Here is a 27,999-nt window from a genome sequence, read left to right on the forward strand (position 1 = left end):
CCAGACATCTGAGAGGGAGGGCGGTGTTGGGAACAGTGAAGATGGCGTCTGGTAAGAAGGCAGCAGGGAGCCTGCTGGAGAAAGGTGTGAACGGGAGACGAGGCTCGTCCAAACACAGAGAAGGGCCGATAGGTGAGTTCGCTAGGCTCTAGTTGGTATAAAAGATATAGAATAAAGTGGCCTGCAGTGAACACTCTGAACTGTCTTCGCTGCGCTGTCGGCTTGGCTGAAGGACGAACAAGCTAGCCGCTTTAGCTAGGCTGGCTACAGCAAGTTACAGGACGATTTAAGCCCTGTTGTGTGTGTGTGGACGTGCTTGCAGTGATTGAAGTGATTGACATTTACATTTTTGGCATTTAGCAGACGCCTTATTCCAAAGCGACTTACAATCAATACATTTGAATGCTAAGCATGTGAATCATCAATCCACCATTCGTGGCAAATGACTCTGAAGCCTTTGTTTTGAAAACAGACAGCTTAACTAGATAATCTTAAAACAGACAGCAATCACCTTCCTATCACTATTACTAGTGAACAGACAGGTATCAGTAGTCCAACTTTAACTAGATAGCCTTAAAACAGACAGCTATTACTCTATTACTAATAACAAGACAGGTATCAACTTATCAGAAGTCCAGCTTACTAGATAGTCTACTTACTCAGAATGGAGAGAGAGATGAGTTCACTGTTAGGTTTCCAAATGTATGCTTGAAGTCTCTGGAAAATTATATGACGTTCGCTATCTCGTGATCTTAGAATGATAAGGTTCTATCTCCGTTTAGAATGATAAGGTTCTATCTCCGTTTAGAATGATAAGGTTCTATCTCCGTTTAGAATGATAAGGTTCTATCTCCGTTTAGAATGATAAGGTTATATCTCCGTTTAGAATGATAAGGTTCTATCTCCGTTTAGAATGATAAGGTTCTATCTCCGTTTAGGGCAGTTCAGAGATATTGAGCGTCAAAGTTTTTACATCCCATGGCATTATGTTTTGTGAGATGGAACCTTTGTATTTGATTAATTACTAACTCATAAATGTCAACATTTAAAAAAATAACACCACACAGGCATTAATAAACACCTAATGGATCAGATTATGTAAAAAAACCTAAATTGTGACAAAAATGGAGATAGAACCGTATAATTCTAACGTCACGATCTGGCAACTCATACGCTGCATTAGGGGATGTTGATGATGGCATGTTTTTAGGCTAAACTTGCATAAGACAGTCTGAAACTTTCTTAGCTTCGCTTTTTTTCATGTAGTTAGTGGCCCCGTGATCTAGTTTAGATACGCTGATTGAAAAACAATGCTTTACCTTGTTGCACGAATTGACTGAGTTAGTTGTCAGTCGTTTGTAACATTGTAATGTCACTTAAATCTGTCTAATAACTTTCCATTTCTCAGTTCTATCCCCAATCCCGGGTGAATTTAGTGTAATGAAACGGCCTGACACATCGCCACACTTGAACAGGTAAATCAGATCACAGCAGGGAACAATGGCAGGGGAGGGTGGCTATTAAGGGATGGGATGGGCAGTGCTGATAGTTCAATAAGCATCCATCCATCCATCCATTCATTCATAGGCTGTGCCACTATACTGACACTGCATTATTACATTTGTAAGCATATTGACACAACAATGTGAGTGTTACACATGGACACTGACAGCCTGTGGACCCAGAACACGCTTGAGGGTGCACTCTCTCGTCATCATGAATATGCCATTGTCATCTAGACAGAGTTTCGCTGTAGCCCAGTGCAACTTTAACGAGAACAGCTCTATTTACTAAACAACTGGAACAATATGGCAAAGAGCCTATGATCTTTTAGTAAAAGCAGACACACTTAAGGCTATGTTGGTTGCAAAGTTCAAAGACTGTTATATATGTGCCATTAAGTGAACAACAGAACAAAATGCTTTATCTCTCGCCCACAGACTTAGCTGTGAGTGATGTTAATTCAACCACCATGTTGAGTAGACTCCTGCATTACTACATGGTCTTATCTGGTCTGTCATCTCAATCAGGACAGTGCAGTGTGGTCGTGCAGTGAAGGGAAGCTTCATACATCCTTAGGTTTTGGGGTGGAGTGACTCATTGTTACTAACTTCCTGTTGTGAAGTTGGCCTTAACTAAAATAGTCTGGGACAAGGGTCGCACTCCCCCCCTGTCCCGTCCCCCCCGCCGAGACAGGACAGACCGCTTACCGGGTCTGAGGCCTCTACTTCCACTAGGCTATATGCTGCACGAGGTAGCCAAGGCTATTTCTGTAACATGTTCCCTATGAATGTTGTATTTGTATGGACTGAGACAGGGGGAGCAGTGCAGGGGGCCCAACGACCGGATGATGCTAGCGACAGCATTCCATGATCCGTTGACAGGATGACATCCTTCAAATCGCCTCTGTGAAATGCATTCAGACTCCACTGTCTCTGGGATAGACCTGGTGGATGGAACAAGTTGGTTAGCTAGCCTGTACTTTACAGTATACCACAGTATTTCTCCTTTGCTCAAATAGCCTATATGTCATTAACCCTCCTCTCCCTTCAGTCCTAAAATGTAGGCCTAATCATTCATAAGGGCTCTCTGTAGATACTATGTGGTGTATGGTCCCAGTTTGAGAGTCATACTTAGGCCTATTGATGAATGAAAACTTGAAATAAATCTCCAGTCAGTTAAGAAGCACCCTATTCAATGTGTATAGGCTACATGTTTAAGCCCAATTTATACTTCTGTGTAAAATCTACGGCGTAGCCTACGTAGGCCCACAGCCATGCCGTAGGCTCACGCGCACCTCTCCAAAAATGTGACTACGTGGCATACCAACGCAGACCGTAAGAACTGTGATTGGTCCGCTTGGTAGCACATGATTCCGACTCTCGTAGGCCTACATGCAGAAGCCATGACAAATGTCATTTACTTTTTCTGTAATTACTTATTAATAAAGATTTGAATTATGATAACCATCTTATTATCTTAGTTTAATGTCATTTCAATGCATTATAGACATTTTCTTTACAACAAGCATAACAAAAAAATCGCTATTATGCCGCTATGAGTACACCGACCAACGCGACGCAGACCGACCAACGCAGAACTATAAATTGGGAGAGCCCTTGCGTAGGCTACAGCGTAGCCGCGCGTAAATTCGACGCAGAAGTATAAATTGGGCTTAAGTCAAGTACATCTATTCTATAGATACAGCAATACTGTAGGGACCAGATCAGGGGAAACATGTGAATTTGAATGAGGCTTCATTGAATGTGAATTTCTCATAGAGATAAAGTCAAAGCTTCTAGATAGGAGAGAAACAAATGTTGTTCTCTTTGTCTCATTACACCTGGACATAGTAAATCTGCAAGTGTCTAGCTAAGACGAAGCTTACCACGAATGGTGCGACGGTATTTGGCTAACAACACCCTCTCAGTGTTCAGTCCATTGCCCCTGCATTTGTATTGCCATCTCTGCGTTGTGGTTTTCAGTTAAATACAAAATTAGCCTGTATGGGCTTGATCAATGGTTCTCAAGCATTTATTTTTATCCTATGACTCACTTAAAACCATTCAAACTTTCTGGTGACCCATTAAGCCAATGATTTCCTAAGTCCCAACATCTAACAAGAACTCTTTGTGACCTCACCACCAGTACATTCCAACCCTACTGTTTGGGAAGCACTGTGTGCAATGGTTTTGGCATTGCATGCTACCTTGGCACGCAGTGTCACATCCCACAATAAGGTTCAGCACCAGGCCAGGCGTAGGCATCGCTCAGGACTTTGCTGGGACATTTCAGCTCCCTAATAAACATCCTCAAATACATGTTCAGAGGTGTTAGGGTTGACCTAAACTCACATGTTCTGGGTGTGTGTGTTACGGTACATGTGGGAATACGGTACATGTGGGAAAACTAGAATTAGGGTTGATGTGGTACATGCTGGCATCCCTACCCCTAACCGTAACCTTAACCGTAGCACCCTAGCACCTAACCCTAACCCTAACCCTAGTTTTCCCACATGTACCGTTTTCCCACATTAATGCACATGTACCGTAACGTGCATAAATAATAAAATAAAAAGATGATTATTATACAAACACTTTCTGTTTCCACACTATGCATTATTGCCTATATCATCCCAACAACAGGATTCTCAAAAAGGTGGAAAAATAAGGGTACGTGACTGTCCGGCAAACCGAAAAATGTGTACAGAGTTGGTGAGGGTTCATGGTTGTTGTCAAGGTTACGTTCAGTAGGTTTTGACCTAGTTGGGTTGTCAACGGGATGCTGGTCACACAAAGTCCCAATAGTCTCTCCCCAAACACCTTCTAAGGGCAACATTGAGATTGACCATTCTAGACACACAAACACACAGTGTTGTGTCTTTTTTACTAGATGAGCACTGCCAATTAGTTGAAAGGTCACTGGGAGTCGCAAGTTGAGCAGCCAATACTGTCAGGGGGAGAGGGCGAGTGGTGCCAATCATGGGTCTTCTGTGTTTTCTGGATGAGACAAGTAAATGCATGTACACCAACAATCGTGTGTGTGTGTCTCTCTCCCCCCTCACTGGGTGAGGAGTCAAGTCCTCAGAGTCAAGTCCTCAGAGTCAAGTCTTCAGAGACAGACAGCCTGTGAGGGAGAGAAGAAGAACAGGGCAACAGAGGAGGAAAAAACATGTTGTCTGGAGTCTGATTAGGAATGACAGACCGTGACAAGAACGTGGCAAGAGTCACAAAGTGAGGGAGCGGATAAAAGAGGGTATACCCAATCACAATATCCCATCTCTCTTTTACCCCTCCCCTACCCTCTTCTCACTTTCTCTCTCTCTCCACCCGCTCTCCTTGTCGTTGTTGAAGAGAGGAGACAGACAAGGACAGAGACATGAACTCAGTTGCCGGTAAAAGCTCTATTTTTATTCTTATGGCTTTAGAACAGTTGTGTCCTCTAGGCTAGTATGCATGCCATGCCTAAGCTATATCTGCTTGCAAACACACGCACACCGTTTACGCTCACCCACCATACACACACACACATACACATTCCCCCTCCAAGGCTCATTATATGCCTGTTGTGCCATTGGAGGTAGTTGTTGGACATTATTTATTGATGTCTGTATTCATCCATCTTTAATGTCAGGGGACCAGGTGTCGCTTTCAGTGGTGTGGGGCTATGGTGTTGGGCACTTCACTGGTAGAGTTGAGGGATTACAGTGAAACAAATGTTTTGTTTTATCACAGTTGTGGGAATAGGCCTATACATCTAAGTGATTTGACTGTTTACATTTTATGTGTATGTAAATGTAGTAAAGATTTAGGCTTGGACAAGAAATAAGGGCCACGTCTAAATCAGAATTTCAATTGTGGAACAGTTGTTTTAAATGGAACAGTCTAGTTGTGTGCTACTGTACAGGCCTTTTGATCAAGCCTCTATACACAGGATAAATGGTAGGCTATGTTCTTTAGTTTAGTGACATAGCACTTAGATGGATTTTGTTTTCTGAGTGGCAGAATTGCAGAAGGATGATTCAACTTTGCTTGAGGGGGGGAATTTCAGTAGGCCTGTCGGCAATTCTGCCACTCAGACCAAAACATTCTGGGCCCCTTCCTTGACCCCAGCATACACTGTGCTTCCAGAACTGACCGAGAATTGGCTAGCCCTAGCTTGAAGGGGGATAATAATATATCAGCTATTCATTTTACATTTGCATTTTCTAGAGAAACATTTTGTTTTTGGATTCTATGACTCATACGCTCTTAGAATTAGCCAAGGAAGAAGGAGAAGTGGAAAAGTGAGAGTTTGAAAGTGTTTGTCCTAATGCTGGTTCGCCTGCTGCTTATTCAGTGCATCAGCATATTAGCTTCTTCTGCAAGCAGAATGATGATCTTACACTAATTAAGCAATGTCAGGTTATTTTAAGTGAAGTGAAACTTTATTTATATAGCGCGGCAGCGCCTTTCGTACACGGATGCAACTCAAAGCACTGCTGTGTTTCCCAAGACAGTCCGGGCATGGCTTTGGCTAGTACTGCAACACTTTCGACTTCAGGCTATAAGCTTCTCTCACTATTATGCCTTACTGCAAAACGTCAGCCCAGACAAAACATTAAAGATTATTTGTGCGTGTGTGTGTACTGTACACGTGTCAAATGTAGTCACTGTACCGACAAAATCCAGTCTGTAATGATGTAATAGATTGTTATTAAGCTAAGTCATTCCTCATGCTGGTGAATGCTGTAGATCGAATCAGTGCCTCATGTGTTTGGGATCAAAACATTCAGAACGTGGGGCGCTTAGGTGGCATAACGGGTTAAGCGTTGACCACGCGTTGACCATGACCGCAGGGTCCCCGGTTCGATTCCGGCCGGGGACATATCCTGCATGTCATCCCTCCTCTCTCTCTCTCACCCATCCTTCCTGTCTAAATCTCTACTGTATATGTCAATAAAATGAAAAATATGAGTGGGACTGCCCCAATCAGAAAAAATTACTTAAAAAAACAACAACAAAAAAACTTCAGAACGTCTGAGTAATCCACACAGCCAATCACAGCCAAGAGCTGCCTACCTTAGACAGGTGTGTGTGTGTGTGTCTACTGCAGTGTTGCGGAGGCTTCTCTGTAAATGTGTTTTACTAGGCTAAATGACCAATTAGGCTACTTTACAAGGGAAGATGTTGAACTACACTAAAGCTACTCTTGAGAGAAATATAGTCTGTCAATCTCCTTTGAAACCAGTTCATCCAACACTCCACTGAAATGCTCTGAAGTCAGAACACTGGTGAGGTGGTGAGACAGACTGGAGGCAGTTAGGATATAAATCGTAGGGACATTTGAAGACCCAAGGGCTGGAATAATAGTTACAGTAATTAATTATTGGATTTAAATGTAGTTTAACTACCTCCACGCTACTGCAAAATCCAGTTAAACTGATAGTAAAACTACTCCCCAACACTGGTCTAGTATGTGTGTCCGTCCGTCCGTCCGTCCGTCCGTCCGTCCGTCTCAGAGGAGGGTTTTCAGAGTGGATCGGTCATCCACTTGCCCATGGTCATTCACTCTGTATAATTCTCCTATCTGTCTGTGTACTGTCGTCTCACACTTTCTCTCATTGCCAATCGTCCTCAAAGTTAGCAAACATTTCCCTCAGACACACACACACACACACACCCCCAGACACGTCACTGCAGTAGTCAAGGGATGTAAAAGCCTAAACATTCCGAGGCGCTTGTAACTAACGTGTAATAAGGCACTGTAATGCATGCACCCCAAACCTAAAACTAGGCCAAAGGCCAAACCCCTTTCAGTTCACTTCATTTGCTTTCTTGCTTGGCGGGTGGGCAACTGAGAGGGCTGAGAATTTGGGGAAACAGGAGAGAGGGGTGGATAAAGGCAGGGGTGTGGTTAATGTAGGGCAAAGGCTAGGGAGGTTGGGTGTGTTGCTGTAGTGATGAAACCACATCAACAGGGCTCGGGGCGGTACAATGAGGATGGAAGCACATAACCATAGCTAATAGCCTCTCCAATGATTTGCTGTGTGTGTGTATGTGTATGGTATGCATATTATGTGTGTGCGTGTGGAGATAATATTTAGATTTATTTCACACAACGGTATCGATTTCAATGCATTTCTCATGTTTCATCCTTCTGCCATCGGAGGCGCGGTTGCTCATTTCCCCAGTGTCTGTGCGTACGTATGGGTCAGAGTGTGCATGGAGGAGCATGGGTCAGAGTGGCCCTGGAGGAGCCTGGTTCAGAGTGTGCGTGGAGGAGCCTGGGTCAGAGTGACCCTGGAGGAGCATGGGTCAGAGTGACCCTGGAGGAGCCTGGGTCAGAGTGTGCGTGGAGGAGCCTGGGTCAGAGTGACCCTGGAGGAGCCTGGGTCAGAGTGTGCGTGGAGGAGCATGGGTCAGAGTGACCCTGGGGGAGCATGGGTCAGAGTGTGCGTGGAGGAGCATGGGTCAGAGTGACCCTGGAGGAGCCTGGGTCAGAGTGTGCGTGGAGGAGCATGGGTCAGAGTGACCCTGGAGGAGCATGGGTCAGAGTGACCCTGGAGGAGCCTGGGTCAGAGTGACCCTGGAGGAGCCTGGGTCAGAGTGTGCGTGGAGGAGCATGGGTCAGAGTGTGCATGGAGGAGCCTGGGTCAGAGTGACCCTGGAGGAGCCTGGGTCAGATTGACCCTGGAGGAGCCTGGGTCAGAGTGACCCTGGAGGAGCCTGGGTCAGAGTGTGCATGGAGGAGTAGGGTAGAGACGAGAATCTTTTTATTATCCACAAGAGGCAATTTGCTGTAGCCTAATTTGCCTGGTAATGAAAATACACAAAGCGATTGTAAAAACATAAATCAATAAGTAAGCTAGCCTAAATCTTTTAAAAGAATTGTATAGATTACCACACTGCATTGTTATGTCATTCTATCACTTCCTGAAACGGAGAGGGCGAGTTGATGGAGCGATGGACGGTGAAGGAAGGCGCAGGTTCACTAGTGTGTGAGACATGTCGCGGTCTGCGTGGCCGGAGGATGTGATTCCTCACAGCTAAGTGAGATTGCCCTGCAGATTGACTTACTGACAGTGCTGCTATCACTACCGGTCCAAACAAGCTCGTCTCTCTCCATCGTGACCATTTTAGGTGTACACAATGGGTAGAGGGAATTAAACATGATTCTATATTGTTACTTTTTATCACCACATCTAACCAAACATGTCCTACAGACCCCAATTAGATTACTGGTGGTCTGGTCAGGCACTACTAGAACTAGGCCTAATCTCGGGAAGCTACAACAGGCTCAGAACAGAGCAGCTGGGCTTGCCCTGCAGTCACAATGAGAGCAAACATAAACGTCATGTATGACTGACTTTTCTGGCTCAAGTTGACGAGCGATTAAAAGCATCACTTTTTTCCATTGGTAAAAAAATATTAATGTTCTGAAAACTCTTACACCGGTGGTAACTAGGCCTACACAATTCCAAAAACCAAGTGCTGTGTAGAGCTATGATTTAAATGGAGCGTCCTACCAGGTCATATCTCAAAAACCCAGAATAGTCAGTTTAAAAAAAAACAAGTGAAACAAACAACACATCATACTCACTAGATGTGTGTAGTTACCACTGGCACTCCTAACTGAACAAAAACTGATGACTTTTGTTTTTGTTATTTGTTATGTATGTTGATGTCCTTCTTCTTTGTTATATGTTTTTATGATGATTTCTTGTATATGTTCTGTGTGGACCCCAGGGAGAGTAGCTGATACTTTGCGTCAGCTAATGGGGATCCTAATAAATCAAATCAAATCTATAAAATACATACACTGCATTCAGGGTTCTGACAGGGTTTGATTTAGTTTAGTTTATTCGTTTTATTATATCGAGGACAATCCAAATACACCATATAAAATACAGTAAAAAAAGGCAGCGTTAGCCTCGTCGGCTAATTTTCAGCTGAAGTCCCCGGCCAGTTGCAACACGGCATCCTGAAAAGTAACGTCATTAATTAAAAATAAAACATTTAAATATTCTAAGAACACGTGGCAGAGACAAGGTACCCCAACATCACACTTGACAAAAGACACAAGTAAGCAAGCTGAGGTGATTACAAGCGGCTGCAACAAACACTAACAGCGCATAGGGGACAGGAAGTCATAGCAAAAACTTAGAAGCATGATAATGAGGGTGGACAGTGTCGTCGTCGTCCCCCCCTTTTTTTTCCTGCCACCTTCTGTCTCTCACCGCCACAGTCACCCTATACAGTAAGTACCAGCCTGGCCCCAGCTCTACCCTGTTGCTCCGGCTATGGAAACTGTGACTGTGGTCTCAGATGACTCGGGAGGAAACCAATCCAGTCTGGCCTTGAGTACTCTCAGGGGAATCAATTGTTACTGGTCTCTATTACATGAATCTCATGGTACTGTAGTTCACTTCACTAATTCTCCTCCCAAGATAGGGTGAGACTTATTTGTCAGTTGTGTGTGTGTGTGTGTGTGTGTGTGTGTGTGTGTGTGTGTGTTGTGAACAGTGCTCTCTCCTCTAGTTTCATGCATCTCCTCCACAGAGGTCTCCTGGGTGAACCGCCTCTTAACTGGGATTTAGTTCATTGAATTCATTGCTCAACGTATCACTCAATCAATGAGCTTTCATAAGCCTCCCGCTACAAATGGGATTAGTAATAATTAAGAGAACATAATGTTAAGTAGGCTAGGGCCATACCTCGCTGCACTCCTCCTCAGTACTGTTTATGCATGCTGATTGTTTCTGTATAAACACTGATGATGTCTCCCTCAGGACACACTCTGACTCTCTCTGTCTCTGTCTCTGTCTCTGTCTCTGTCTCTCTCTCTCTCTCTCTCTCTGTGTCTCTGTCTCTGTCTCTCTCTCTCTCTCTCACTGTCTCTCTCTCTCACTGTCTCTCTCTCTGTCCGTCTCCCTCCCTCTCAGTAATGGACACCAAGGCGGTGTTTGTGGCCGTGTACGACATGTGCGAGGAGAACGCCACGTTCTTCTCCGGCGGTCCCAAGGGGCCTCAGGGGGACTCGGCGCGGCGGTTGGTGGACAGCATGACCCTGATCCAGGAGCACGCCCACAGCCTGGAGCCCGTCATCCTGGGCTTCGCCGCCGTCTACCACCACTTTGACTTCGACCCCCACATACCCGCCAACGGATACCGCTCACTAGTCAAGGTTGTGTGTGTGTGTGTGTGTCATCCACCTGACTACACTACACATTGTCAGTGTGCCTGCTTTGCTTTATTGTCTGAAACCCATCATATCACCACCACCTACATTGTAAGCCTTGATATGTTTTAGTTTGGGGTTTAGTTTGCTCTCACGAAAAGGTTTTTCTTTTACAATAGATTTTGGGTCAGGGGCAGAATAGGCAATTTGTCTCTGTGTAGAAGAACATCTACGACCACTGTACCTCATCAACCTCCCTCTATTATTGATGAGAACAATCATAACTGTTTCTGCCAGCTGCTCACCTCACTCTTCAATGAAAGGAATCCATCTTCTTTCTCTCTCTCTCTCTCCATCTCTCTCCCTCTCTCTCTCTCTCTCTCTCTCTCTCTCTCTCCCTCTCTCTCTGCAAGGCCACCATGTTCCTGTTCCATTAGATACACTTCTTTCTCTGACACACACACACACACTCTCCTCTCTCTCTCTCTCTCTCACCCACCTACGCTCACACACACGCTCTCCTAACCCTTCCCTCTTCTGCGACCCCAGGTGGTGCGCTGCTGCCTTCTCCACATCATCCACAAGGGGCGCTACATCGCCACCAACCGCCGCAGCATCTTCTTCCGGGCGGCGCACAACGCGGGGGAGATGGAGGCGTACTGCAACGCCCTGTGTCAGCTGCGCGCCCTCCTCTACCTGGCGCAGCGCCTGCTCCACGACAACAGCCACGGCAACCTCTTCTTCCAGGAGGAGAGCGGCCTGAGCCAGAGCTTTGTGCGGGAGTACGCCTCCATGCACAAGGGCTGCTTCTACGGACGCTGCCTCGGGTTCCAGGTGAGGGACGGGACGGGGAGGGGGATGGAGAGGAGAGATTCAGTTGTTGTTGTTGTGTAAATGTTTCATCATCTGTCAATTAAGCAATATCACACGAGAGGGACTGTGTTATACTGAATATCAGCACGGCTGTGATTCGGTCGTAAGTACGAGGCCGCAGGCCGAGTACCGAAGACGATCACAGCCGTGCTGATATTCAGTATAACAGCACGACCTCGAGTGTGATATTGCTTTTATACAACAGTTCTACAGCGCGATTTATTAGTTAACAGTAATAAGCGACAACAGATTATGATTTGTTTGTTTATTTAATCATAAAAATAAACAAAAAATTGTTCCGCAGCTGAACTTCAAATGGACTGTTGCCTAGTAACCTGAACACAAACATGTAGTCTAATTAACGGTCATTTAGTAGAACATCTGTGCGGCAGAGTGATGGATATAGTTAAAAGTCCCAGTGCTGTTATACTGTATATCAGCACTCATGGAATGCCTCTTGTCCAATCAAATTACTTGGTCGGAACTAACTGTTGTATAAATGGCATTTGTTTGCTGTTGTATCATGTTTTATTCTCTAGTTCACTCCAGCCATCCGGCCCTGTCTGCAGACCATAGCCATCGGCCTGGTGGCCTTCGGGGAGAACTACAGACGCCACCAGTCAGGCATCGGTCAGTGGGCCCCACAACTGTCCCTTTTAATGGACAACTGACAACCTCAGTCATTCATTCGTATTCATAAACCAAACCATACTGATGCAATGTCTACTCACTTTGCCTTTGTTTGTTACGAGGGCGATTATATCAACCTTGGATGCATTCTCGCAGTAAAGGGACACTATATGAAAGTGCACATGCACACACTCTCTCACACACACTCTCACACACACACACACACACACACACACACACACACACACACACAGAATCGGATGCGGTTGATCTAACACTGTATATCCTCTGCTCTCTGCTGCTTCCCAGTGGAGGTAGCAGCTATTGCACCGTATGGTGAGTCTATACTCTGCACAGCTACCCCCCCCCCGCCATAGTCCTCTCTCTTCGGCTGAGGCACTGAGTGTTATCACAAGTTGTCATCTCCCTCCCCAGCCTCCCACCAGCACCTGTAGCCCTACACTGTAGGCTGCGCTAGTCGCTAGCTGTCCCAATGCTACACCACATTTATATAATATACATGTAAAGATGAGTAAACCACATTTTGGTGAATTAGCTTAATGTCACACAAAATGTTTTATTGGCTTATTTACTTTCTACAACCTCCCTTTGCCAGTAAAACAGCACAGTTTCTCCTGTAACTAATCTAATAAGGTTGGAGAATACAGAGCAAGGAATCTGAGACCATTAGGTAACAGACACGGCTGTTCTAGTGTCAACTGTCACTTAGATCCAACTGTCACTTTCAAATGAACCTCAAGATTCCTGTATATACCGGTACCCTGATTCCTCTTTACAGAATCTCTCCAGACCATCCAGGGTCCTAGGTCCTCTTTTGCACTCTCTCTCCTTTTTAAATATTGCCCTAACTATTGTGCTAAGCTTAACACACTTTTCCCTCATTTGATTTGTGAGTTCTCTTATCTTTCCATTGTTGATATGGAATATATGGCCTCTGTGTCACCTCATATTTCTACCCCAGTGAAACAGGAAGTCATGCATTACTGCTTGAACGTTCCTAAACACTCTTTAAAACACAACTTAAAAAAGTAAAATAATAATAGAAATTCTTACAATAAATAATAATTGTGGCACAGGTGGTTTTGTTAGAAATAATTATTTCTTGATGACAGATTTTTCTTTTCTTTTTTTAAAATTAATTGTTTAATTTATTTTTTCTGTGTGACATTAGACTAACTCACCAAAAGATGAATTTGTTATAACCCTTCTTACTCTTCATTACCAGGGGTGCCAATCATTGTGGAGGTCACTAGTATATATGGCATTTAAATGTCATTGTCCCAGTGTTCACCAATGAATTAGGTCATTTCAGTTAGATCCAGAGTGTTAGAACTGTGCCGGAACAAAAGCCTGCTCACACCGTCAGGGGATTGTGACAACCTGCCTCTCCCCTCCCTACATGTTCTGTGTTAGCAGCTACTGTCTGTACTCAACTCTCTCTCCTCCCCCCCGTGGTGCCGTCTCAGAGAGTTGATGTTGTGGGTTGCATGTGTTATCATCCAGTCACTCACTCACTGTCTCCCTTGTCCTCCCCCATCTTTCTCTCTCTCCTTCCCTGTCCTACCCATCACTGTCATTCCTCCCATCCCTCCACGTCATTCCTCCCTGTCTCCTTTCACCACTTTTCCTGTCTTCCCTCTGTCTCTCTCTCTCTTTCTCTCTATCTTTCGTTCTCTGTACCTGCATTCCCTTATCTTGTATCTCTGATCCTCTCTTTTCTTCCATCTACTTATTTTCTCTCAATTCCTCCACATCCTGTTACTCATCCCCCCCCCCCAGGTGTAGCCGCCAGCTCCTTCTTCACCTCAGGGAAGTACGCCATCGACCCGGAGCTGCGGGGGGCGGAGTTTGAGCGCATCACCCAGAACCTGGACGTGCACTTCTGGAAGGCCTTCTGGAACATCACAGAGACGGAGGTCCTGTCGGTGAGTCACTGGAGCTTCGTGTTTACACTTTAATATGTTGCCACGACAACCATCTAAATATGTTCCAGTTTTTACTGGAATTTTACGTTAATGAGAAGCTTCGTGTTTACACTTTAATATGTTGCCAGTACCATCTAGATATGTTCCAGTTTTACTGGAATTTGACGTTAATGAGATGACATTCCGTCCACTCATGTGGCCCACGTTAATTGACTTGGCAAATGACAGGCCTGATTTGAAATGAAATACAATTAAATGTTGGGTTATACATACTAATTCCTTCACTTTCTCCTCTCTCTTCCATACCTTTCTCTCTCCCTCTCTCTCTCTCTCTCTCTCTCAGAGCTTGGCCAGCATGACGTCCACCCAGGTGAAGGTGAACCGCGCCCTCTCCGTGCCCCCCGTGCCCTTCGACCTCCCCCTGGTGGCGGACCCCAAGCTCACCGTTACCATAGCGCCCCCGTCGGCCCACACCGGCCCCGGCCCGGTGCAGATGAGGCTCATCTCCTACGAGCTGCGAGAAGGACAGGTACTAGTCTCACACTGGTCTCACACTGGTCTCACACTGGTCTCACACTGGTCTCACACTGGTCTCACACTGGTCTCACACTGGTCTCATACTGGTCTCATACTGGTCTCATACTGGTCTCATACTGGTCTCGATCTGGGGTCATACTGGTCTCATACTGGTCTCATACTGGTCTCATACTGGCCTCATCCTGGTCTCATACTGGTCTCATACTGGTCTTATTCTGGTCTCATACTGGTCTCACACTGGTCTCATACTGGTCTCATACTGGTCTCATACTGGTCTCATACTGGTCTTATTCTGGTCTCATACTGGTCTCACACTGGTCTCATACTGGTCTCATACTGGTCTCATACTGGTCTCATACTGGTCTTATTCTGGTCTCATACTGGCCTCATACTGGTCTCATACTGGTCTCATACTGGTCTCATACTGGTCTCATACTGGTCTCGATCTTTGGGTCATACTGGTCTTATTCAGGTTTCATCCTGGTCTTATTAGTCTCACAGTAATCTCATTCTGGTCTCCTTCTAGTCTCACACTAGACGTGGTCTGCTGCATGCATACCGTACTCAGCTGTGTTCCTGGTTAGACACATGATCTGTCTCCGGACAAAAGTCAACATGCTAGGACACGATGCTGTTTACCCCAATCGTCACACATGCCTGTAGTATATCTGTCAATAAAGACAATGGTCGCTCTAATTGATTGGTCTTAAAGCTGTTGCTGGCAAAGATGCTATTGTAGTTTTTTTTTTTTTTATGGTGTCTTGATTGTGTGAACAAACAAAAAATGCTTGACTCCAATATTTTTATATATCCATGTGTGCACACACACACACTCATGAGGGAGTGAGGGAGGGAGTCTCCCCTTTCACAACCTATTGAAATCATGCGAAGGGATTAAGGAACTTAACTCGTATCAGAAGCCTCCCTTGTGTCTCAGGCCAGAATGATGGTATAACCCAGCTGTGAGGGTCATCCACAGGACAACTATATAGTCCATACAAGGACAGAGTGAAACATGTATGCTAGCTATAGCAGGGTCCAAGAGAACCCAGAGGCTCGGGTGGAAAACCCATGTCTGCTTCGGTCATAAAACAGGGTATCCGCGGTGTCTTGAAAAGTATTAAAAGTTGATCAATCAATTTTATGAAAATCAAGACCCTTAATAAGTATTAAAAAGTCTTATGACGATTTTATGAGGTCTTGAATTTTGTGAATTAGACTCTGTCCAAAGAGTTTGTCCTATTATAATTTTTTTTAAGTTTGTGAATTTATTCGTTTTAACGGAAATTCAGTTGTATGATAGTGGTCTAGTCTATTGCAAACTAAAACTGTTAAGTTATAAAGACACGGTCTTTAAAAAGTCTTAGAAAGGTATTGAAATTAACCTCAAGATTCCTGTATATACCCTGAGTAGGTAACATAGACACGGCTGTTCTAGTGTCAACTGTCACTTAGATCCAACTGTCACTTTCAAATTAACCTCAAGATTCCTGTATATACCCTGTAAAAGGATGCATTTGATTGACAAGGAACCCATACAGTTTCAGCACACATTGGTGTGTGTTAATACAGATTATATTTAAGTTTCCGTCACACTTCAGATGCTTCTCTTTGCTTGAAGCAGTGGAGGAGGGGTAGTGGTTTGGCCTAGTGGATAGTGAGTTGGACTGGTGATCAGAATGTCATGAGTTCAAATCCCACCTGGGAACACCACCACTAGTGCGCCCTTGAGTAAAGGCACTTAGCATATAAATTACTCCAGGGAGACTGTCTCCCTGTAATCTCTAATTGTAAGTCGCTTTGGATAAAAGCGTCTGTGCTAAGTGGTTAAAATGTAAAATGTTGACACGCCTTAACAGTTATCTTGTCTCTTCCCCTCCTCTATTTAATCCCTTTTTAAATCCTCTCACTCCTCTTCTTTGGGGAGATGTGGAACAGCACAGCAGAGCAGAGCAGCTGTCGTCTGGTGGTGTTTTATTAAAACCAGACATTTTATCAGCGGAACCCCTTTCCACTGCTTCCATTGATCTTACTCAGTCAACAAGGTGTCGTTTTATGCGGAGGAGCATAAGTCTGCCTCAGCAAAACACCCATCATCTGTCTGTCCCCCCCCCCCCTTCTCTGTTAATGAAGAGGAACGACTGTCTGCTTGTGCTTGAGAAGAGGGTCGAGAGGGAGTTATAACAAACACATAGCTAATCCTCTCTGCTCCTAAGTGCTGGTTGTTGTACACAGTTGTAAAGCACCAAATAATTAGACATTAGAAGGGGAGAATGGGCTTTGTTCACTAGTGACAATGACTTTAGGGGAGTCGCTAAAGTGGTTGTGTGGATGTTTGGACCGATATTGGAGAACGTAGTTATACTTTCTCCTCGCCTCTGTCTTCCATCTGGTCTTCGCTCTCTAAAGTTAAATTCAATTCGAATGCTTTTGCTTATTGGCATGACATGGCAATATTGTTTTTGTTGCCTGAACAAAGTATTTTACGTGTCTCCATCCCTCTCTCTCTCTCTCTCTCCCTCTCTCTCTCTCTGTCTCTCTCTCTGTGTCTCTCTCTCTGTCTCTCTCTCTGTCTCTGTCTCTCTCTGTCTCTGTCTCTGTCTCTGTCTCTCTCTCTCTCTCTCTCTCTCTCTCTCTCTCTCTCTCTCTGTCTCTCTCTGTCGCTCCATTCTAGGACAGCGAGGCGTTGCTGTCGCTCTCTCGTTCCGAGGGAGGTCCCATCTCCCTCTCTCTGGGGCTGAAGACCAAGCGCAGCCCCCCGTCCCCCTGGCTCCTAGTCCACTATCACGGAGGGGGCTTCGTGGCCCAGACCTCCAAATCTCACGAGGTAAGACCAAAGAACATCATACACCTATCTTGACTCTTGTCTCTCTCTTTCTCTCTTCTCTCTCTCCCCCTCTTTTTTGACACTACATGACTTCCCCTCCCCTCTGCGCACCACCTCTCTAAACGTCGGGGTACATGGACGTGTCGCGGACCGGCTTCTCTCCTCAAACGATCGAACGAACGTCTCAAGATGTTGTCTTTTTTTGTCTAATTGAAATTGACTCGTTCTAATGAACCTGCTGTCAGGAAGTCACTTCTCCATAATGAGGTGTTTGTCTGGAGTGAGTGTGTTTCTCTTCTGTGTGCTTTTCAATCAATAGCTTCCCCCCCTAATGAGCTGTTTTATACTAGTAAGAGTCTCATTTATCCAACGGAGTTGATGGACAGACAGAGCTTTATCAATCTATTAAACAACTGCCAGCCAGCCTCTGTCTCTTTCCCTCTTTTCCACTCCTCTCCCTCCTCCCTCCCTACCACCCTCTGTCACTCCCCTCCTCCTCCAATCAACCACTCATCTCGAGTCTCCACTGCTCCCCCCCCCCCCTCCTCCCTGACCTCCGCACTGGTCAGTCAGATCGCGTGGCTGGTGACGGTATGAGTGCCATACATACGCAGGCTACTTTAAACCACTCACTCTCAGACACCCATCTCCATGAAATCCCACATGACGTGCGCGGCTCCCTTGATCTCCGATCGCATAGCAACCAGAGGGAAGAGAGAGGGTGATCTGAGCAGGAACAACCCCTGTTGTCATGTTGAATTGGCCGAGCACTGCGTATCTTTATGGCCTTACATAGTCCCTGAAAAGAAAGCCTGTCAGCCATTCCCTTTGAGCTCCAGGCAGTTTGTTTTTTCCCCCCTCTCCTCTTCTCTTCTTGACTTATTTCTCTGTTCTCTCATCCCCCCCTTTCTTCCTCTTCTCCCTGTCCTCCATTTTTTGGTGATTGGCTCATGAGTGGGCGTGGCTCCCCCTCTTTCCGCCACACTCTCCATTCCTGTCTCTCTCATTCCTTTCTTGGTACTCTTGCTTCCTCCTTCTCCCTTCTTCCCTCCTCCCGTCTTCTTTCTCCTTCCCTCCCCCGTGTGGAGTCTTCAGGGAGATGGACAGTCCCTCTAGGGGGCAAGAGCCTGTAGTGCTTTTCCTCCCTCCTCCCTCCTCCCTCCCTCCCTCCCTCCCTCCCTCCTGGCTGGTGTGGTGTTCAGGGAGACGGATCGTCTCTCTGAGGGGCAGGGGGCCGGTGGCGCTCCCCTCCTCTCTCACCTCTCTGTCATCCTCCCCCCCCTCCCCCTCCTGGCGGTAGTGAGTGTGGAGTGTTCAGGGAGATGGATGGACTCTCTGTGGGCAGGGGCCGGTGGCTCTGCTTCTCTCAGCACCCCATTGATCCAGACCCCTCAGTTAATGGATGGGCCAGGACTTAATCACTCAACAGTGTCTCACACACACACACACACACACACACACACACTCACACACACACACACAGTCAGCCAGCCAGTCAGCCGAGCGTGCGTTAGCGAGCAGCAGCGTGGCATGGAGGAGGTGCTAGGCCAGAACCAGATTACCCATAGTGCCCGTCTGCAGAAGAGGGGGGGACTACAACTGCCGTTCACCCCAGCTGCACGTGACCTGGGGTGTGGTCACTGGCGGACTCAGGGGGTGCCCCCACGATTGTAAAACGTCTCCCTTTTGAGTGGCGAAAATGCCCTGAAAATGAGAGGACGTGCCCTACTGGTGCCCCTTACCCCCCTTGCCCCCTACACCGTGTGGTGTAATTCTCTTCCAAGGATATTTGAAGAGGATAGTTTCATGTCATGTAATATTAACTAGGCTGGTCTCCCCCCCCCCCCCCCCCCCCCCCCTCCCCTTCCTCACAACCAGCCCATTTGTTGTCATTTGTATTGGCCTCATCTCTCTCTATGGGGGCCTGGTGGTGATGGCAAAACCTCTACCTGGCAGCCGTGGTCAGTGGCAGTGACGCGTGTCATCATCACACATCATGTACAGCAGTGACCAATGTTCAAACTGGAACATCCACTGCTATACGGTACGAACTCACGAATGCTCAGACACGCACGCACGCACACACACGCCCCCTGTAGGCTGGACAGGCAGACAGACAGACAGGCAGACAGGTACCTGCAGCGCCCCCTGTAGGCGGGGCTGACAGACAGACACACACAGACACACACACACACACACACCACACACACCACACACACACCAGCGGTGCCGTTGTGGAGATCCGTTGTGACAGCAGGGGGCTTGAAGAGAGCAGAGGGCATCCAGGGCCCGCGGGGGGGGGGGGGGGGGGTGTTGATGTGCCTTAAGGCGCCGTGGTGGTCACATCGGATCATGGCGTCACCACCATATCGTGTTTTCGGCAGAGGCATCATGTCTGTAACCCGCCGGAAACCTGTCACCACCGCGTCTGAAACAGGACTGATGCGTTTTGTCAGGTGCGTTTTTTTTTGTGCTCGCTTGCCTCTCAAGGTTACAAGCGTGAGTGGTACTCTCAAGGTACAGTCCTCCGATTAGTTCCACGGTTGACGTCGGTGCCTGTGACAGGAAAGAGATCCTGAAACATCTTCTGCCCCTCAGCACTACGTCTCCTAAAGACACCCGCTTTCCCCTCTACTGTGTCCCTAAAAACTTCTATTGCCCCCCTTGTACTGTTTCTCTGTCTCTCCAGTGTAAAAAAACAACAACAAAAAACCTAGGTTTAGAAGAAGGTGATAGAAGAAGGTTTTTCCTTCTATCAATGGCCCCGGGCCTGAGCTGGATTACTCTTCCTGCTACGACTGGTGGATTGATGATTCACTTGCTTAGTATTCAAATTAGGGATGCACCGAAATGAAATATCTTGGCCGAGGCCGAAGCCGAATTTAAGGAAACACTTGGCCGAATACCGAATACCGAATGTGTATCGGCAGTTTTTAATTTTATCATTGCATAAACTAAATACATTTTGCTTTTTATTCATGCTTCTCAAAGAAAGAAATTGAGATTGAAAAAAAATAACTTTTATTGAACATTCCAGCAGACATCAGTCTATACCAACAAAGCACAATAAATAAAATAAATCAGTCAAATTAAATGTTTTTGTTTTCCCTGAATAGCTGCTGAAAGAAAGTCTTTCATCAATGTAGGCCGAAGCTTTATTCATGACTTGTCTTAACAAGAATGATGTGCCATGATAATATTATTACAAAATACTTTGGAAGATTGCAAGTTAACTAATTAGGTGAACTCTCTTTAAAGAGATGCTACAGGATTTTGATAATTCTGTATGTTGTGGCTTAAGTATTGATGTCCGTATGGTTCAATGACATAGTGTTACGGCTGGGCCTTCACACACCCTCCCCCTCCCCCTCCGCCGCAGCTGAGGCTTGTCCCCGCTAATTAGATCTTCAGCCAAACCTGCACACCTGTCTCCACTCCCAATCAACCCTCTGTCTCCACTCCCAATCAACCCTCTGTCTCCATCTACCCTGGACTTCCCTTCACTCATCGTCAGTTCTTCCCTAAGAATGACCTGGCAAGTATAATCAAAACACGCCCACTATTCGGTGGTAAACATTCGGTGTTTTCACACATTCGGCCGAATACCGAATGTGCTTTATTTTGCGATATTCGGCCGAATACATTCGGTGGCCGAATGTTCGGTGCATCCCTAATTCAAATGTATTGATTGTAAGTCGCTTTGGAATAAGGCGTCTGCTAAATGCCAAAAATGTAAATGTAGAACACAAAAGTTCCTTGACTTCATGCCACCTAGCATTAGGGAGCTAAATGATGTATTCTGAGAGCACTGTTTTTGTCAGCGTTATTTTTTTAAAAACGGAAGCAGCCAGGATAACCACAAGAATAGGGTAGGAGGAAGTTGAGTCTGGTGGCTGGTTCATTGGTGGCTGTCTCTCTCTGTACTATCACCCCTCTCTTCTCATAGTACTTATTTTCTCCTCTCTTTGTGTGTCTCTGTTATTCAAACCTCTCTGTCTCGCCGTGTCTTTGTCTTTCTGTCCTTTCCCGCCGTACCTAGATCAGGTTCAGGTCCAGGAGCCATTGGAACCTTCAAAACATAAAACATGGGAGGAGAAGTCACTGTTTGCTAACTTCCTAATGCCATTGTTCTCTGTCTCTCTCTGTGTCTCTCTCTGTGTCTCTGTGTCTCTCTCTGTGTCTCTCTCTGTCTCTCTCTGTGTCTCTGTGTCTCTCTCTCTGTGTCTCTCTCTCTCTCTCTCTCTCTCTCTCTCTCTCTCTCTCCCCCTCTCCCCCCCCCTAGCCCTACCTGAAGAGCTGGTCTCAGGACCTGGGCTGCCCCATCCTGTCGGTGGACTACTCGCTGGCCCCCGAGGCCCCCTTCCCCAGAGCTCTGGAGGAGTGCTTCTATGCCTACAGCTGGGCCCTCAAGAACCACCACCTGCTGGGTGGGACACACACACACACACACACACACACCACCACCAACACTTCAGTTCAAATCTGGCATGGGCCTGGTATTCATTATAGGTACCTCCTCCTGGTGGTTGAATTTGAGAATGTTGTGATGGCAATGTAGAGACAGCCGTCTTTGAACAGGGTTCCCACGGGTCCTTGAAATCCTTGAAAGTTTGTGAATTTGAGAAAAAGAAATCAAGGTCTTAAAAGTTTTAGAAAATAGACATGGGTCATTGAAAGTGCTTGAATTCCCCCCTCTCTCTCTAAAAATATATATATATATTAAAAAATGTTTTACTTAGCTCGTCAACTAGTAAATAAGTCTCTGTATTGCTTAACTTTACACATATTTCACAATATATAGTTATGCTGTGCTGTGGTAGAGAAGGCAAGAGACCATCTAGTGTTCACACATTCAAGCCTCTCTTTTTAATTGAGTGGGTCTGTGAGCGGATAGTTCCTATTATATAAATTCTCATCTAGATCTGTCTCAAACTATGCCGTTGTGTTGGGTCCTTGAATTTGAGGGAATTGAGTCTTGAAAGGTGCTTGAATTTGATGTTTCAGAAGGTGTGGGAACCCTGTTTGAACACACTTCACAGATTCACTTTCATAAGTAGATAATAGTAGTACAGTAGCGTGCGTGTCTCGGATACCTAACACACTGCCGTGGGGGGGAAAGTGAAGACAGTAGCTAGCTATACATAACAACCCTGTTGCTGCGCCCCGGGCCGATGTAAAAGTTGGATGGGGGGCGCATTATAAATAAAATTAACATTAACATTAACATTAACCCCACCCCCACCCCTCCACCATGGTGGTACACGCCAGGGACCTGTTGATGTTGTATACAGCAGCCAGCGAGTCACACACTGTTCTTTATGTCCCGCCTGGCACATCTCACATAGTCACAAGTCAAAAACGTTGTCACTTTTTCTGCTGTCGGTCTCTCCTTCTCTCGCTCCCTTTCAGGTAACATAGACACGGCTGTTCTAGTGTCAACTGTCACTTAGATCCAACTGTCACTTAGATCCAACTGTCACTTTCAAATTAACCTCCAGATTCCTGTATATACCCTGTTTTGACTTTGTGCCGCCTCTCCTCTCAGGCTGGACGGGGGAGACCGTGTGTCTGGCGGGCGACAGCGCCGGGGGGAACCTGTGCATCACCACGTCCATGTGCGCGGCGGCCCACGGCGTGAGGATGCCCGACGGCCTGGTGGCGGCCTACCCCGCCACCCTGCTCACCGCCTACGCCTCGCCCTCCCGCCTGCTCACCCTCATGGACCCCCTGCTGCCCCTCAGCGTGCTCTCCAGGTGCCTCAGCGCCTACGCAGGTGTGTGTGTGTGTGTGTGTGGGGGGGTGTGTGGTGTGTGTGGGTGTGTGGGTGTGTGTGTGGTGTGTGTCCTAGAGTATTTTGTCTTCTCTCTCTTCGCCCTTTCATGTTTCACGTTTCTGAGAGGGATACCGAATTGACGCCTCTCCCTTTTTGTTTCACTGCTCCTCCTCACCCCTTCATGTGATCCCCCCCCTCTCCCCTCCTCACCCCTTCATGTGATCCTCTCCCCTCCTCACCCCTTCATGTGATCCTCTCCCCTCCTCACCCCTTCATGTGATCTCCCTCTCCCCTCCTCACCCCTTCATGTGATCCCCCCCTCCCTCTCCCCTCCTCACCCCTTCATGTGATCCCTCTCTCCCCTCCTCACCCCTTCATGTGATCCCCCCCTCCCTCTCCCCTCCTCCCAGGGACGGAGCCTCAGGCGGAGAAGCAGGTGGAGAAGGTGAGCACGCTGAGCATGGTGAGGAGAGACACGGCCCTGCTCCTCCGAGACTTCAGGGAGGGAGCCTCCAACTGGATCCACTCTCTACTGGACCCCAACAGAGCCTCCACCCCCGCAGCCACGGGTACAGGTGTGTGTGTGTGTGTGTCTGCGTGTGTCTGCGTGTGTGTCTGCGTGTGCGTGTGTGTGTGTGTGTGTGCGCGGAGGGGGGGGGGCGCCTGTGTGTGCAGAGGGAGGGTTGTATTGAATGTATGCACAGGCATTGAACACACACTGAACACACTCTCGTCCTTCAAGGCCACGGCGGTCGGGCGATACGGAAAATGATGCTGCTGGAAAATTGATAACCACACTTAACCTCTAATGAGCTAATAAGCCAGAGGCACGCCCCTGTAGCTCCCACATCCCCCCCCCCCCATTCTTTATTAACCCAGCCCCTTAGTCTCAGGCCACGGAGGTTCTGTCCGACGCTAATAGGGGAAGCCGCCCGCAGTAGCAGGCAGAAGAATATTCCGGGCATCACTTCGCTACATGACATCCCCAGCAGCAGCGGCGGCGGCGGTCGGGCCAGACTAATGACTGAGTGTGGGCCAGACTAATGACTGTGTGTACATTATTAAAGAGCGTCATCATCAGAGGGGAGTTCATTATTGAAGAGCTCCGTAGAAGCACAGCTTTGAGAACCAGACCAGCCATGACACGTCTTACAGCTCTCTCCACGGGGGGAGAGGAGATGATATCGCAATGACACCACCGCTATTTCAGATAGCCCTTTCCCCTCCTCCCTCCCTCCCCCCTGCAACCCTCCCTCCCTCCTGCAACCCTCCCTCCCTCCCTCTTCCTTGTCTGGAGTAAACATCCTCCAGTCACCTGCCATGGTTGCAATGACCTCTGCTGCCACTCTCCCTGCCCACTTAATCATTCTCTCTCTGTCTCTGTCTCTCTCTCTGTCTCTGTCTCTCTCTCTGTCTCTGTCTGTCTCTCTCTCTGTCTCTGTCTCTCTCTGTCTCTCTCTGTCTCTCTCTCTCTCTGTCTCTCTCTCTGTCTCTCTCTCTCTCTCTCTCTGTCTCCCCCCCTCTCTCTCTCTCTGTCTCTCTCTCTCTCTCTCCCTCTCTCTGTCTCCCTCTCTCTCTCTCTCTCCCTCTCCCTCTCCCTCTCCCTCTCCCTCTCCCTCTCTCTCTGTCTCTGTCTCTTCTCCTCCTCTCCCTCAGACACGGTGAGGAAGAGTGTGTCGGAGGCATCCATCACATCGCCCCACTCGGACCCCCCCGTGCCCCCCAAGCCCTCTGACTTCTCCCTGAGGAGAGAGTCTCTGAAGAGCCAGACCTTCCAGGACCTGGGCTGCCTCCACAACACCCTATCCCAGAATTCACCTCTGCTCTCGGAGCAGCGTGCGGTAGGATCAACAGTTTCTATGATCAGATTATTATGACCTCCTCCAATCATAACCATAATGCTAGAACCTTAGATCTATTTTCCTGGGGGCACCATTGTGCTACTTTAATGCTGAGAAATAACACACTGTGTAAAGACACTAGAGATTCAGCCATGTGTGTCTGAAACTGGTGAGTTTCACCTCTGTGTCTTGTCAGTATTGTCAAGTTGTTAAAATGTGTGTTTCTAGTAGGGCTGTCCCAAACGACAATTTTTCTAACGATTAATCTAGCGATAATTTTTTCGATTAGTCTAACGACTCATTTATCGATTAGTCTAACGATATTTTTTTTTACTGTTCGATTAAAAAAAATTAAAAAAATATCTTATGTGTAGGCCCCTTAATTTCCACCTCACTGCTATGTTTAGCCAACTTGAATGCCAACATGGCCATTTAGAAGTCTGTCCATCACCACAACACATAGCTAGCTAGTAGCTACATAGCTAGCTAACGTTACTCTCGCTGCTATGTTATGATTAGCTAAATTGATGCTAACGTAGCATGCGAGCTACGAGCTAGATAACGTACAGTAGATGCGAGCACCACAATGACAATAGGCTACCGTAGCTAGCCAGCTACATAGCTAACGTTACTAACACCAGAAGACAAGACATACAAACTGTGGTGAGCTACATAGCTTGTGTAACATTAGCTAGTAGCTATCCATTTTTCACTCATACACGGCCGGAAAAGTGAACAGAAATACAACGGTGACTTACGGTGCTATCTTGCGGCTGTCTTCACAAAGAGCTCCAGGATGCTTTCGCTTGAGGTGCTCGTTCATTGCAGATGTACTGCTGTGATAGGCCATTTCATTTCTGCACAGTTTACAGACCACCACATTGTTTTCTTTTTTTGTAAAGTACTCCCACACTTTGGACGATCGTGGGCGAAGTCTTTCATTCTTTCACTTCATGTTTGCACTTTTCGCAGCCATGTTGTTTATTTACGACGCACCGACGCACATTACGCAAGTCGACGTATTGACGTAGTCGATTACGTCGACGCGTCGTCCCAGCCCTAGTTTCTAGTGTGAGATGTGTCAGTCCCCCTGGGGCTTACAACTTACGACTTACAATTGGAGATTACAGAGATGGGGACTTCTCTTGATCACCAGTCCCAACTTACTATCCACTAGGCCACCACTACCCCTATCGTGTCAAGGTGCCCTTTATACAAATTAAAACATCTGATCTGTACCATCATTGTGGTCATTGGAGAAACATGCATTCATCCACCCCCTTACCATCACCATATTTTCAATATTATATGAAAACAAGATCTTCTCGCGTTTCTCGCATTCAAACAAATGATGTAATTGTCCACATTCTGCTGTATTGCTCCTTTTAGGTAACATAGACAAGGCTGTTCTAGTGTCAACTGTCACTTAGATCCAACTGTCACTTTCAAATTAACCTCAAGATTCCTGTATATACCCTGAGTAGGTAACATAGACACGGCTGTTCTAGTGTCAACTGTCACTTAGATCCAACTGTCACTTTCAAATTAACCTCAAGATTCCTGTATATACCCTGCTTTAATAGCATATTGCTTTTGACCTCTCTCCCTCTCCCAGCCTGAAGACGTGAGCTTCTTCCTGTCCAAAGAGGAGGATGACGCGTTCATGTCGAGCGCCCTCTCCTCCGTGGCCATCCCGCCTCCCGCGGGGGAGGAGGGGGTGGAGCTGGAGCACCCGAGGGAGTTCCCCCTGGGCTTCGAGCCGCTGCGATCGGAGCAGCGGGCCGAGATGAGGATGCTGACCTCGCCGGTGTTCGAGAACCCCTACTGCTCCCCGCTGCTGGCCCCCGACAGCATGCTCAGAGGACTGCCCCCCATAAACATAGTGGTGAGACAGGGGGCGCTTAGGTGGGCGTAGCGGGTGACCATGTGGGGACAACGCAGGGTCCCCGGTTCGATTCCGGCCGGGGACATATCCTGCATGTCATCCCTCCTCTCTCTCTCTCTCTCTCTCTCTCTCTCTCTCACACCCATCCTTCCTGTCTAAATCTCTACTATATCTGTCAAATAAAATGAAAAATATGAGTGGGACTGCCCCACTCAGGAAAAAAACAAAAAACATAGTGAGACAGGGGGGATGGGGGGCGCTAGGTAGAGGGGAGGACCCCCCCATACACATAGTGGGGAAACGGGTGATTGGGGCGGGGCGGGGAGAAGAGAGGAAATGGGGTAGAGAAATGGGGGTGGGGGGGGGGGGGGGGGGGGGTAGAGATCGGTGGGGGGGGGGGGGGGAAACCGGAAGGGAGGAATGGTGATTAAAGTGGGAGCCGAGGGAGTGATTTGGGGTTCATGGCCTGACTCATTCTCCCTATGGGGTTGTTTCATGTTTGCCTTCATTAAAATTCTGAACACGCTCTAGTAAAACACCCTCATTTGTTTTGGTTTTTCTTTTTTTCCTCTCCTTCTCTGCCTCCTCTTCTCCTGTCTGTCCCCCCCACAGGCCTGCGCGTTGGACCCCATGTTGGACGACTCGGTGATGTTTGCCAAAAGGTTGAGGAATGTCGGCCAACCCGTGACCCTCTGTGTGGTGGACGACCTCCCCCACGGCTTCCTCAGCCTATCGCAGCTCTCCAAGGAGACTCGGGAGGCGGCCAACGTCTGCTGCGAGCGAATCAGGGACGTCTTCACCCGCAAGGACGTCACGACCCCGGAGCCGCGCAAGCACCGCAAGCTGGAACGGACCAGTCAGCAGGGTGCTTCTGTTGCCGTGGGAGACACCGTTGGTGCAGCCATAAAGGAGGAGGAGGAGTTGGCGGCTGTTGGGGGAGGAGCTAAAGTGGTAGATGGGGAGGGGTTAGTAGTTGGGGTGGTAGCAGCACAGAATAACACAGATGTGGGAGGGATAGGGGCTTAACA

General features: G+C 47.3%; 2 protein-coding genes across 3 annotated transcripts in view; one reads left to right on the forward strand and one right to left on the reverse strand.

Moving 5' to 3' along the window:
- The window catches only part of grik5 (glutamate receptor, ionotropic, kainate 5), a gene marked incomplete at both ends in the record, with an annotated part of 113,672 nt that overhangs the window by 47,866 nt on the left and 37,807 nt on the right, over positions 1–27,999 (reverse strand).
- lipeb (lipase, hormone-sensitive b) lies at positions 42–27,997 on the forward strand (the record flags this gene model as incomplete). Of its 2 annotated transcripts, none has more annotated exons than XM_080540043.1 (13): positions 42–132; positions 10,424–10,665; positions 11,209–11,493; positions 12,072–12,162; positions 13,963–14,108; positions 14,452–14,637; positions 17,320–17,472; positions 21,755–21,899; positions 23,018–23,245; positions 23,656–23,820; positions 24,902–25,086; positions 26,702–26,971; positions 27,584–27,997. In XM_080540043.1, 13 exons carry the CDS (start codon positions 42–44, stop codon positions 27,995–27,997), a joined length of 2,601 nt encoding a protein of 866 aa, XP_080396169.1. The 2 variants fall into 2 exon arrangements, with proteins under 2 accessions (XP_080396169.1, XP_080396170.1); XM_080540044.1 differs by lacking the exon at positions 42–132 and adding an exon at positions 4,853–4,894.

Source organism: Nansenia antarctica (genome assembly GCF_963989245.1).
Source record: "Nansenia antarctica genome assembly, chromosome: 10".
In the NCBI taxonomy this organism is placed as follows: Eukaryota; Metazoa; Chordata; class Actinopteri; order Argentiniformes; family Microstomatidae; genus Nansenia; species Nansenia antarctica.